This window comes from Uloborus diversus, chromosome 4 (assembly GCF_026930045.1).
Source record: "Uloborus diversus isolate 005 chromosome 4, Udiv.v.3.1, whole genome shotgun sequence".
Lineage (NCBI taxonomy): Eukaryota > Metazoa > Arthropoda > Arachnida > Araneae > Uloboridae > Uloborus > Uloborus diversus.
Genome location: NC_072734.1, coordinates 111,898,506 through 111,911,833, shown reverse-complemented (window position 1 = coordinate 111,911,833; position 13,328 = coordinate 111,898,506). Strand labels below are relative to the sequence as shown.

Sequence of the window (13,328 nt, the reverse complement as noted above, 5' to 3'; positions counted from 1 at the left end):
CAGTGAAAGTAACTACATGTTTTAGAGCATAAGACACTGAAGTTCAATAGTAAATTGAAAGAGAAATTTTATTTTAAAAATAATAATAGCTATGCTAACACATGTGTTAAATCACCTTTGCAAGGAAAGTCTAGAAAAAATATGATATGGTGTAGCAACATCACATTAAAAAAAAAAAAAAAAAAAAAAAACAAAGCTTACCCAAATGTAAACTGTTTATTTGGTTTCTTTTGTTCTACCCATATGCTTAAAGCACAAATACACAGGCTGAAAACAAAGAAATATCATACATTAAAAGAAATATCAAAAATATTAACAGGGAACAAAATATGTTAATGAAAATATATTAACAAAAGGTTTACATTTACACATGTGAAAGGACAAAAAACAAAATGAGTATGTATAGCAATGAAAAGCCAACACAGACATATTAACCCTTCAAGCGGCCGTGACGTAAAATTCCTTCACCCAGCGATGTATTGAAGAGCGGTCGTGTCGAAAAATTTGGCCTTGAATATTCTGCTTCGAGAACGGCTGCGGCGTTAAATTCTATGGAAGAATATTCATGGCGAAATTTTTCGACACGGCCGCTCTTCGATACATCGCTGGGTGAAGGAATTTTACGTCACGGCCGCTTGAAGGGTTAATAACAGTAGTTCTTATCCTCTCATGAGCAATGGCAACCTCCAAATATCAGAGCAAAAAACCCTACCAAAAAAATTACCTCTGTAAACAACCACTAAAAAAATTTCAATGCCACAAACTGCGCCTACAGGCACAACCTACCATTAAATTAAAAATTATTTTTCAAAAGTGGGTTTCAAAATTTAAAAAAACAAAAACAAAAAATCACTGTAGGAAGTACTTTGTTTTCAGATCTACAAAAAGCCTCTATATTACTAAAGAGCATTTAAAATAGAAAACTATAGCAAAAATATTAAGATTGCTCAGTTTTTTTCATACATTTTAATTAAAAGACCTGGATTGATGAAAAAACAACACATTCATATTGAAACTAATTTGGAAGCAAGAGTACAAGGTATAAAATCTCCAAAATATGTGCTAAATGACAACTCAAAGGATTATTATAATGAACACTTCATTAAAACAATAAGTAGCAACCACGCTTTTGAGTATTGGATTGCGAGAGATTAATGAGGAAGAAATTGAACAGGTTTCATTCAAGTGCATCTTAAGTTTCAATTTTAATCAAAACGTTACCATCTCGTAACACATTTTTCAAGTTAGTGAGCAAATTGTCTAAGCAGTATATTAAAGTTCATGACGTTCTTGAAAGAAAAAGCTTATATTGAAAAACATTTATTGAGGCTATTTACACTATTTACATCTATCTAATTAAACTTTTTTCAATAAAAAGGCCTAATTCTTAACATGCTGACTTCATTTTAATAATCAAAAATCAGATTCTATTTTTACTGTTGCCATAAATAAATTTCTGTTGCCTCAAGGTAGGAAGGATGATCATTACTTAGTTTCAAGGCTTATCTCTATCACAAAGGTCTCTAAAATTATTTATTTTCTAAGTCAAGAGAAAAAAACCCAAAAAATAATCAATTATAACTATTTTAAATTATTTTCTTTATTAAATACTTAAGACATTTGAGGAAAAGGGGAGGAGATAAAAAAATCCTGTTGAACTTTTTTTTTTTTTCACAAGCTTTCGAAAGTTGATTTTCACTTTAAGTTGACATGTTTTCACGTTCCCTTGGGGTGTTGAGTTATCAAGGTTCCATTGTACAATGCATTATGTTAAGAAAAATTTTGGTACATTCAATCAAAATGTAATAGAATTTTGATGAAGTTTTAGCAACAACAAAATCTCACAATAAAATTCACATAGAGTTATTGTCCCCCCCCCCCTAATACAACCAGTATTTGTTAACATTGAGATTATGACTAACTTACCATAACATATCAAACAAATTCAGATACGTAATTGACAGAAGACCTGCAAATACACAAGTGGGTATAATTATTTGCTATCTCAAAAGTTGTTCATTTTTATGACTGTGCTGAAAATAATAAAAAATAATTACAAAATAGTAATAATAATCACTTTCTGTCTGCCCAGTATAATTATATAAAGTTAAATAAGTTATATCTTTGTAGAAGTTAATTGGAACAAACAAATTTTCAAGAAACCTGATGATTTGTGTGTATACATAGGAATTTTAGGTTGCAGAATAGCACCTATCATTTCTTATTAATCAACCTTACATAACAATGTAAAATTGAATATGCCAAAAAATTAAAAATGTTTAAGCTCTCTAAAAACAATATTTCAAATAATTTATAGTTAAATTCAACTATTGAACATATAAAAAAACTTTATGAAAATATAAACACAGAATGATTGTAAATGTTTTTTTTTTTTTTTTTTTAAATTAAAAAGATGAACATTATGAATTGTTTTAGTTGACAGTGATTGTCCACTGGTCCCACGGACTACTGAATTTTATTTTATGGTGGTCTGAAGCAGTTTTCAATGGCATAGGACTGTTGGATCATCAATGATTTTGAAAGCTGGACATTCATTGAAAGTTGTACAAAATTTAAAGCAGATGTACATCTGTATATCCTAGTTGAAGACAAGTTATTATTCAGCATTGACTTTTTTTTCATTAAGGTGCATCGAGGAGTTATCAGACTTCATTAATAAATATTAAAGTAAATTTTCAGCAGGAAATAATTTATTTAATACATAAAAATAACTTAGTTACAGTAAACTCCCGATTATCCGCAATTTTTCACACTTTCCCAAAAAAATTTTTTCGTTTCTTTTTTGGCAATAATCAACTGAAAGAAGATAAATGCACACAATTTAACTACGTGAGTCATTATACAAAAAATGCGCTTTTTTAGGTTTTTAGGGCTTAGTTTAAATTTAATCCAGGGTAGTTTGTTTCGAAGATATTTATTTTTAAGCACTTTTTTAATGAGATTTAGAGAAGTGTAACAAATTTTGAAAATGATCAACACAAATTAATGATGTTATATCCCTCATCCCAACACATTTCTTCCCATGTACTTTTTCCTTTATTTACTCAATACAAAAAAATATAACAGATTTAATAGTGAAATTTAAATCATTTGATGTTTTTTTAATAGGTAAAAAGAATTATGCTGTAAAATAAAAAAATATATAGCATTCATAATCTTTTGAATCACTGTCACAGTATTTCTTGTATCCTCCATTCAGGATTTGATTAAGTAATAGAATTTCCTATAGACAGCAGTACTGGCAGTTCATTAGAGAGGTTTAGAATCACAAGTTAGCGCTTTTCAAATCTGGGTCTTCGTAGTGAAGCTAAAGAACTTAGTGTGAAAGAATTTCAGCATTATTCTCTTTGAAGTCAAATAGGTCCTTAACTTTGTGTATTCTCTCCGTTCTCGAGGTAAAAAAGGAAAGAATTGTTTGTGTACAAATTTTTTTTTAATTGTTAAAATTGAATCCCTTTTTTTTAAAAGTAAATTCTAAATAAAATGTTGCGTTAACAATAAAAAATCAACACAATGATCATAGCAAACCATAAGTATTTGTATCCTCCATTACATCTATACTGTCAGATACAATTTCTGATTGATATACAATCAGAAATGGAGCATACAACTTTCTTGAAAAATCCATTTTAGGAAAGATGTGTACATTTTAATCAGTTCAAATCATGTTCCTCATACAAGATGCAATGTTTATTTAAATGAAAAGTTTAAAAATAACAGTTAAAATATATATTTACTATCTGTTACCCTCTGTTCACAGCCAAAATTTTAACTACAAAAGAAAGTTACAAAATAATCAATAAAGAATGTGACTAACTATGTGAGAGTAAAAAGGTACCTTAAAGGAACAATATAAAGTAACTTTTACAAGAATTGAAGATTTTTTTTCATGAATTCCAACTTCAAAAACCTACGTTTTTTGTATAATGACCCATGTGCAAAATTTTTTTTTGTTGAAATTCCTATTGTTTTTTTTCCTTTTGCTTTCAATGTCATTAAACCTTTTAAGGTCAAAGAAACCGGACTATAGTTGGGACAAACCAAGGATCTGCGTAGCTTTCACAATGCTGCCAGGTTAGGTTTGCCCCAAATATAGTTGAAACCAGATTCTTAGATCGACAGTACTTACCGTTTTACATCTTTACTACTTACTGATTTTTAGACCTACCCTTTTTATTGAGTTTTCGATTGACAATACTTACATTCGTAAACGACTAGTCTTGAAAAAGTTCCTCTCCCCCCCTTCGCATGTTTAGTGAAACCTAGATTGATCTGTTGCTGTCAATCTGCTTGCACGATTTGCTTGCGTATGTATGTAATTTGTTAGCAATACTGAATGATCCTTTCCTAGTTTTTAAATGCACTGCAATGGCACAGCGAAGGGTGAGTTTTGGGGGTAAAAACAATGCCAAGAGGCATTAGTTTTAACATAAATGCAAATTCTAATACAGTAGTTTTTGCATATGAAAGAGCTATTTTGATCAAAAAATCCTCTTCAGAAGGTATTTTTGATTTAAAAAACCCTTCTAGAATATATTTTTGATCAAGAAACCCTTCCAGAAGGTATTTTTGATAAAAAAAAACCTTCTCTAGAAGGTATATTTGATAAAAAAAAAAACCCTCCAGAAGGTATTTTTGATAAAAAAACCCTCTCCGGAAGGTATTTCTGGCTGCTCTAATGATGCACTGTTATTGTTTTAGCTCTACTTTAAAAGTGTGCGAGTGTTATTGATCTTTTTAAATATTATTTGCATGCAATAGCATCATTTTTACCTAATTTTTGGAGTATCCCTGGTCACCTTGTCACACTATTCCACTGATAATCGGGAGAATCTGTATCATAAAAAATATTCCTGAGTTATAAAAAAATACATCTAAGAAAGCATGTAAAAAATTACCTAAACTTTCAGTAGAATTGCACCAATGAATGAGTAACACCAAAGAAACTATGTTCATGGCTCCTAGCCAGGTGATTCTTTGAAACTAAAAATTTAAATAAAACAAAGATGTCACATAAGCATGAGAGTAGCAAAAACTTTTTTGGAATTTCTGATGCACACCAGTTCAAAATTTTGTCAATATGTATACTTAAAATAAACAATATTGAATGTATTTTGACAGAGAGCATTTGTAGTTGGATGAATAATTTTGTACCACTGACAAGTCAAATAATTCCTTAAAATAAAAAGAAACAAAAATACCTATTTTTTACTTGACATAACTATAAATTTATAATTATAATATCCATTGAAAACTAGTCAGACCTCGATAAATGGTCACCCACTTAGAAGGTCACCCCGCATGTAAGGTCACTTTTTTAAGTCCCAGCTCACTGAATAGGAATTCTATGTTATGTATTATCGGATATATGGTCAGGTCATAATACATTAATCGCTTATAAGGTCACTTTTGTCTGATTTCTTTAAATGATTTCATTGCCAAATAGATTTACTTCCAAGAATTTTCCTCGATATACGATCCTTAAAAAGTGAAAAGTCATTTTTCCTATTAATATAGTAAATTAACAGTTGAAAGTGAGTGTTACGACAGTGATAGTAAAATATGAAGCAGTAACGTGGGCACTCAGTACGTACATACTGCAGTTTTTTACCAGTCATTAGAAGCCGAAGAAAATTTTCAGAAGATACTTAGAAACCATTGTGCTTAAGCTAAAGAAAAAAATGCGTCAGTCCTGTACTAATGTAATTTTAAGTAAGGTAAGTTGCACATTGGGCATATTTGAATGCAGTTTTATTCTGAATGGAAGTTTTAAAAAAGTATTTCAAAATTTCTTATTAATTCTAAAAATTTCAACTGGTTCAAATCGATTCAACTATTATAATTTAATTAACTGAAGTTTCCGGACATATAAAATTTTGAAAAGAATTGATACATACATCCTTGTAAATATATCCTTATTTATCAATAAATCTATAAATATAAAAATGAATGTTTGTCTGTATGTCATCCATGAACTCAAAAACTAAACGGCAGATTTGGCTGAAACTTTCACCATTTGTTATTTTTGGTACTGGGAATGTTTATAGACCAGTTCGAAAAAAATCCGATCGATAGTTCCTTTTTTATTTCAATTAAAGTCACAATCCATTGGATAAATAAGAGTAAAATTATCGGTTGCAGAAATTAATTCGCGTGAAAGATCTCATTGATAAGTTAGCTGTTGCCATTTTTCTTGAGTTTGAACAAATAAATTCTTTCTTTATTGTTTTATGGCTTTTCATGCAACGGGGGGATTTAAAACTTTTTCTATTTGATATTTTTAGCGATTGATTGATCTTGCAAACTGCGTGAGTACAAAATTTGAGTATAGTCACGGCTTCACTTGATACCTGGACTGATTATTATGAAAATTGCTGTATATATGTATTTTTCCACGGAGAAGGTGCATAATATGCTCATTGAAGCCACTCGCCACCAGGTGGCACTGCAGAGTAGCAATTTTTGCTTTGTTCAACTGATTGTCATGAAAATCAGTATAATGATGTATTTTTTTGTTGGCGTAGCAACGCGCGTCGGGTACAGCTAGTGTATCTATGAATCGGTTATAAGGTAACCCCGCTTATAAGATCAGTTTTGTGAAGTCCCATGGGGCCTTCACAAAACTGACCCTGTCCAGTGGGACCTTATATCGAGGTCCGACTGTATATACAAATCTAAAATATTCAACTATAATTCTCAAAATAAAAATCCAACCTCTTGATGCATACAAAAATATATGTGTCATTAAAAAATATAAATTAAGTTATTGGGGGTTTTCTCCCAAATTAAACACTTCAATTTTAGAAGTTTTGTGTTTGTTGCATTTCAATAAACTTTGGCTTTTTAAAGGCCTTATAACTGAGATTTACAAATTCCCTAAATACAGTTAGAACCATGTAAAGCATGAAGATTGAGAGAGATGTTTTTCACCTGCATTACAACCTAAGCATAAGAAATTCAAACTTTATTTCGTTAGTTTAACATTAATACAGGAACACATTACAGAACACAGCAAACATTCAATTAACAGCTGTTAAAATTACCCAGAAAAGCAATTATCAACGGTTATTGATCTCACTAGTATTTTTATTTGTTTAAAAAATTATCTGATAGCTAAAAAAAATTTAGATGTAAATAAATATAGTCTAATATGTTAAGAAAATACACTAAAATTCAATTGATAACGCTCTATGATTTTCACCTCAAAAATACAGTAGCATACCTACCCTATTGTCTTTATATACAGGTTTAAATTCTCTTAAAAATGATGAAAATGCTGTAAATGAATGCTTTCCGCTCATTTTTCCAGTAGCCTAAAAAAAAAAAAAAAATCACATGTGATCAATCAGCTTTTAAAAGACATTTTAAAACAGTGAATAGATTTTTAAAATAACTCTTTCTGATTTAACAAATCATAAGTATAAAAATTGTAGCATACTCTTTTATCACTAAAAATATTATTAGCTTATAGTTCTATGAGAGAAAAAAATTTATTTTTGGATACATAAACTTACTATTAAACTTTTGGAGCTGTTCCTGTGTCGCAAATCTGAAAGAAAAACTAGAAGTAGTGGAAAATATTAATTTCACCTATTGGTTTAAAATATAATTTTAAATCTAAAATTAATAAATTGCAAATCAATTTTTCTAAAAACAGTGGTGGTGCTAGACCCATGCAACTGCACAGGGCTCCGTGGTTGAAACTGTGGGACTTTCCATGGTGCTATATACAAAAGTCCCTCAAACTTCTATTGCACAGGGCCCTGCAAGGGCTGGCACTGCCACTATTTAAAAATAGATGAAATAATTTACTATCTAATAATTACATAGCAAATCAATCATAGTTAAACATGTTTTGGAGATAAAACTTGTGTTTTAAAAAGCTAGTAATGGATTTTACTAGAATATGAGAGTACTAAAACTGAACCATATTCTTTTATGAATAAAAAGAAAAGTTTTTTCATAATTTGTTCCTGAAGTTTTTTTACATGTTTTCCATAATAGTTTTCTTCATTTCTTTAGTGTTGTTTCAACTTTGTTTTAAATTCATATTAAAAAATACTTTCATTAATTGATAAAGAAAAGAAAATATCAGCAACAAGTTAGTGAAATTTAGAAAAACATGCCAATAATCACACTATGGGATAAATTTTGTTATTTTTCGTATCAGGATCTAAAATCCAGAAAATGAGAAATATGGACACGTCACAGTTCCAAGCGTTCTGGATTTGGGATCTCAGAACTGTTTATTTACTTTCAACCCCCAAAGCAGAATACTTGAGGATGTTCTGCAACATAAAATCATTTGACCAAAACTGTTCTACAAGTACTTTAAGCATTGTATACACAAGCAACCAAAGTGACCTTTTCCACAAATTCCGGGCCAACTCGAAATCGTTTCATACAGGTTGTTTTTTTTTTGTCAGTTTTAAAACTTCACTGTTGCTATGCATTTTTGTGCAACCTAAACTGATTGAGATTCTCTAAAAATAATTTATTTGCTTTCTAAAATGCATAGAAAGAGCAAAGATAATTTTTTTTTATAAAAATGCAAACCAAAGAGTTAAACCACGTTTTTTTTTCCGGTTAATTTTACATGGCATGAAGGAGCAATTAAAATAATGTTAATTAATAAATAAATGAGTCGAGTTGGGGTAGCACATAGTAAAACACTTCAAAACTTTTAAAATAATTGAAATATTTTCAGGATGCAAAAGGATTGAAATCTCAAACAAGACACAATCTTTGGCAATGGACGTTTTCAAATGTTGGTATGTTTCCAAAAAATACGTTTATGGAGGAAATTGCAGTGGATGTAGAACGAATGGAGAAAATAAGGAAAAGGGAAACCAAAACGCTCAGAATCTTTTCAGATTTAGAATATGATATTCCTGCAGAAATCTGCTGATTTTGTATAAATTCTGCAGAATTCTTTAAGTTCAAAATACATCTGAAGTTTCTGAAGATGACTTATCAAATTCAACATTTTCACGAGCTTTCTGCCGAATTATCTTAATTTCCGAAAATTTTAGATTTTCTTCTAATTTAAAGAGATCTGCAGAATTTGTGACAAATTCTATCTTGAGTTGAAAGATAGAAAATCTGCAGTTTTTGCAGAAATTTTACAGAAATCTGGAATTTCTGCAGAAAATTTGAGTTTTCCTCTCACATTTGAACAGAATTGTTCTGCAGCTCAGGCATCTGTTCTGCAAGGTACATTGCAAATTTCGTAGCATTCTGCTTTGGGGCTTTCAGCAGAAAGGAAAAATCTAGAAATTGATTGATGAAAGAAAATGATGAAAACTAAGGAAATGATATGTTTTCAATCATGGGTACAGTAAGGGTTTAGGGGTTAAAACCCATTCCAAAACTATAAATTTTACATGAGAAGCAATTAATTAATTGTAACATTTGGTATCTATTGTTATGTTTAATAACATGTGGATTAGGTTGTACAATGATCAATGCATTTCCAGCACAAGTGTACCTGTTATGCAGAATTTGGGAACAAACATGCTCGAAAAACATTATTTGTCTTTGTCACAAGAATGACATTGGGATGTCATTTTGAGTTTCAGGAGATGCATGGACAAGCATTCAAGTCTTAATATATCATAGGGTTGAGGACCATTGCCCCACAGAAAGACCTTAGTAATTAAACTTTTACACAAGCATTAAAAATTTTTGACTCAGAGGGTGCAGAATTTTAAATTCATTTTTCAGTTGCAATTAAAACTAACTATCCTTTAAATTATCAATGAACGTTAGCAAACACCATGTTAAAAGCTTCTGTATATGTTTTTTAATACTTTCCTGAGAGAAAAAAAACAATGTTGAACAAAAATAAATAATGTTGAGGTGACATGAAATAAAAAGAAAAGATAAAGGTTAATAATTTCGACTTTTCTTCTGGAAACTATTCGGTGAAATATGTTTCCCGGTGCGTAAATATTTTAGTAAGTAAAAGGAAAATACTCGATGTATTCAACGTTTTGACAGTTGAATATAACGGGTATACGACTTAAACAGAACAAAACGATAAAGTTCGCGAAATAAGGCTATAATGTAGGGAAATCTAATTAAGAAAGAATTGAAACAAGGAATACATAAATTTCTTTTCCTCGGTATGGCTTTACAAACAACCAGTGAAAACCTTACCCTCCATTCCGCAAAACTAGAGGCAATAACACAAGAAATGTTCTTAAAAATTACATTTTTAAATGTATTTGTGTCGCCATGAATTTAAGTCTGTAACATATTGAGAAACATAACAAATATTTCAATCAACACGCAGACAACATTGTAAAGACACAAGAATCGTTGCCAGTTTGATAATCCAGTACAAAAATTTAAAATTTACGAATAATTTAATCACGTCGCTCAACAAGATTGTCACGTGAACAACTTAGTGCTAGTGCGCAATCCGCTGAGGTTCACAGAAATTTTTGTCCGGGATAGAAAAGAGAGTAGAGTCTAAACTCTCAGGTTCATGTAGGGACTCAAAGCCCAACTAACTAAAAGTGAGATTTGATTCCCGCAATAATTTTGAGGCTCCCTGAAGACTATGGCATAGTGTAGTGGCTGATTCACAGGTTTGAGGGCCCATCAGAACGCTTTTTTGGTGGCCCTTTTGTCTATCATAGAACTGTGTTAATTATTTATTCTGCATCATGTGCCATATCCATGAATCCCATTCATGGCCCTTATGATCTTCGGGGCCCCTAGTATTTGCAACTAGTGATGTACCGAATCGTTAAAAAAGGTAGATCTACGGATACGGATCATTAGTGTCAAGATCCGCGGATACGGATACGGATCTCAAATATATTTTTTTTTGCCCAATTCAACTGTACAAGTGTAAAATTTGTTACTGAAGGTATTCCCGTCAGAATAATTGCAGTTTCTTCCAAAAAAAAAGTCATCTGCGGCAAAGATATAATCAAGACTATGATTTACTCTTTAAAGAAATCTCCGTTAAAATTGAGGGAGAGTTGAAAGGAATGGGTCATCGCTGCAATAATTCTTAGATGGAATATGAAAAATTATTTCTAGCTTTCTCGGTAGATGTAGGATACAGGAGCAAGAGTGTAAAGTTGCTACTGGACAGGCTAGATATAATTTTTCCCATTTTATTTCAGCATAAATGTAGCGCTGACCCAATTCCACCGAACTTCTCCGACCGACGAAATACAGAGTCGGGAACACCTTTACAAACAGAAAATAGAGAATTTAGTCTCACTTTTTTTAAAGGATGCCGAGAAAAACAAAAATGAAGAATAACAGAAACCGCAAATCAATAACAAAAACTAATATTAAATTAAAAATTAAAAAAACAAAACATGTCCCAGAGAGCCGACCTCATATTAAGATGAATTTCGCGGGTCAGAACACACATTTGTTAACCAATATGAACTGATAGCAGGTAAAAATTTTAAATCATTGAGCTTTTTCTCCTTATCTTCTGACTATGAAATCGCTACTAATCACGCGTACAAAGTACAAAGGCTTAGAATTGCATTTAAAATTTACTTAACAAAATTATAGCTCCTACTGGATATAAGTTGGAAGTTTCAAATAAATATCAACCGCAGAAAACTTCGTTCTTTCAATTTAGGGCCAACATTTTTAACGTACAGGTAAATTTTTACTACCATAATTGTGAAAAACGTTAAATCGGTTTTTAATTAATACCACCGGTAATTAAAGTTCTGCAAAAATGAGGTGAAGCTAAGAACACTTCCCAAGCAGCACAAAGGAGTTCAAAGGTCGTTCAATGACACGTTCAGAGCACACCAGCCGACATGTTCAAATTACGTTCTCTCAGAACGGTCTAAAAAGCGTCTATGTGTCTCGTCGATCGATGTCGTATAGCACGTCGAAATATGGTGTTGTACCACCACTTTTGCACCAATTTTGAACGTAGAATATTACGTTATGTTAAAGTGGTAGGATGACGTTTCATTTTGGTGTTAGCGAAACAATACTGAATATTCTGCTTTCACAGGTAAAAAAAAATTCGAAAAAAATAATTGTGTACCTCATAAGGGGGTTTTCCATTGTCAAATTCAGTTTTTGTCAGATCTCTGCCGAATTTCGAGCTGAAGTCTTTTGATGATCGAAAATTCCTCATAGAAAGATCCCCCCCTCCCCTTCAAAGAACACCACAATAAAAATTTTTCTTTACAAAAAAAAAAAAAAAATCCAGTTTATGTGGGATGTTTGACAAACTTGGCACAATTCAATTTTGTTAAATCATTTGATGGTCGAGAAGTGTCATAGGGGAGTCTTCGCCCCCTTTCTATGGTGTGCAGATGCTCACATGCAGGACTTTTCCTTTTACAAATTGAGTTTACCAAATCTGACCCGTAGATACTTTGATGCTGAAGAATTCCCTTGGGGTTTTCGGCCCCTGCCGATAGGGAACGATGTATAGAGGGTTTTTCCTTGTACACATTCAGTTTACGTCGGATCTTTGCCAAATTTGGCTCATAGGTCTTTTGATGCTCAATAATTCACATAGAGGCTTTCGCCCCTCTCTATAGGGGCGAAACTCTCTATAAGGGTTTTCCTTCTTACAAAAACCTAGTTTACACTGGACCTTTGATAGAATTTGCACATAACTTTCTTTGATGCTGAAAAATCCACATAGGGGAGTTTTCGCCTCCCTATGGGGGTGGAAATTCCCCCAAAGAAGATTTGCCCTTATGCAAATTTCAGTTTATGTTGGATCGTTTAAGAGATCCTTTGATGTTCAGGAATTCACATAGGGGAGTTTTCTCCCCACCCTGAGGGCAGAAAAACCCCATAGAGTGTTTTTCTTTTAATAAATCGAGTTTATGATCTTTGCTAAATTTGGCACACAGTTCCTTTGATGCGCAAAAATTTACAAAGGGGGGGGGGGAGGAGTTTGGCCTCCCTTCATAAAGGGTTTTTCCTCTGACGATTCTAGTTTGCGACGGATCTTTTCCAAATTTAGTACAGAAGTGTTTTGATGCTCGAAAGCTCAAGTAGAGGAGTTTTCGCTTCTCTAGTAAAATGCAAAAATATTTTAAACAAAATCCAGGTAATATCAAAGCTTAGCCAAATTTAGCACACATAAATTTAACGTTTTGCAAAATTTTGGCACATTGAGAGGAGACAAGGTACTTCGATTCCTCCCGTAAATACTACCTTCAATTACAATACTCAGATTTTGTGCACTTTTTACTAAAAGTAGTTTTTTTTTAACCTTTTGTTTACAATATCTGTTAAATGTGTACAGTTTTTGTAAATTAGGGTTTTATATTTTCTGTTCTGCAGACTAAATA

At 31.7% G+C, this 13,328-nt stretch overlaps 1 protein-coding gene across 5 annotated transcripts in view; it reads right to left on the bottom strand.

Moving 5' to 3' along the window:
* Positions 1–10,329, bottom strand: part of LOC129219966 (zinc transporter 6-like) — a 41,176-nt gene extending 30,847 nt beyond the window's left edge. For 2 of the 5 annotated variants that reach the window (XM_054854284.1, XM_054854285.1), the window contains exons 1-6: positions 10,180–10,311; positions 7,536–7,582; positions 7,248–7,334; positions 4,920–5,004; positions 1,927–1,969; positions 202–267 (exon numbers count right to left, since the gene is read on the bottom strand). In XM_054854284.1, coding sequence (XP_054710259.1) covers positions 202–267; positions 1,927–1,969; positions 4,920–5,004; positions 7,248–7,334; positions 7,536–7,582; positions 10,180–10,186 — 335 coding nt within the window. In that variant the 5' untranslated portion in view covers positions 10,187–10,311. Of the gene's footprint in view, positions 1–201; positions 268–1,926; positions 1,970–4,919; positions 5,005–7,247; positions 7,335–7,535; positions 7,583–10,179 lie in introns of those variants that run through there. The other 3 variants (XM_054854287.1, XM_054854286.1, XM_054854288.1) reach the window with 3 other exon arrangements.
* Between the last annotated feature and the right edge of the window lie 2,999 nt (positions 10,330–13,328).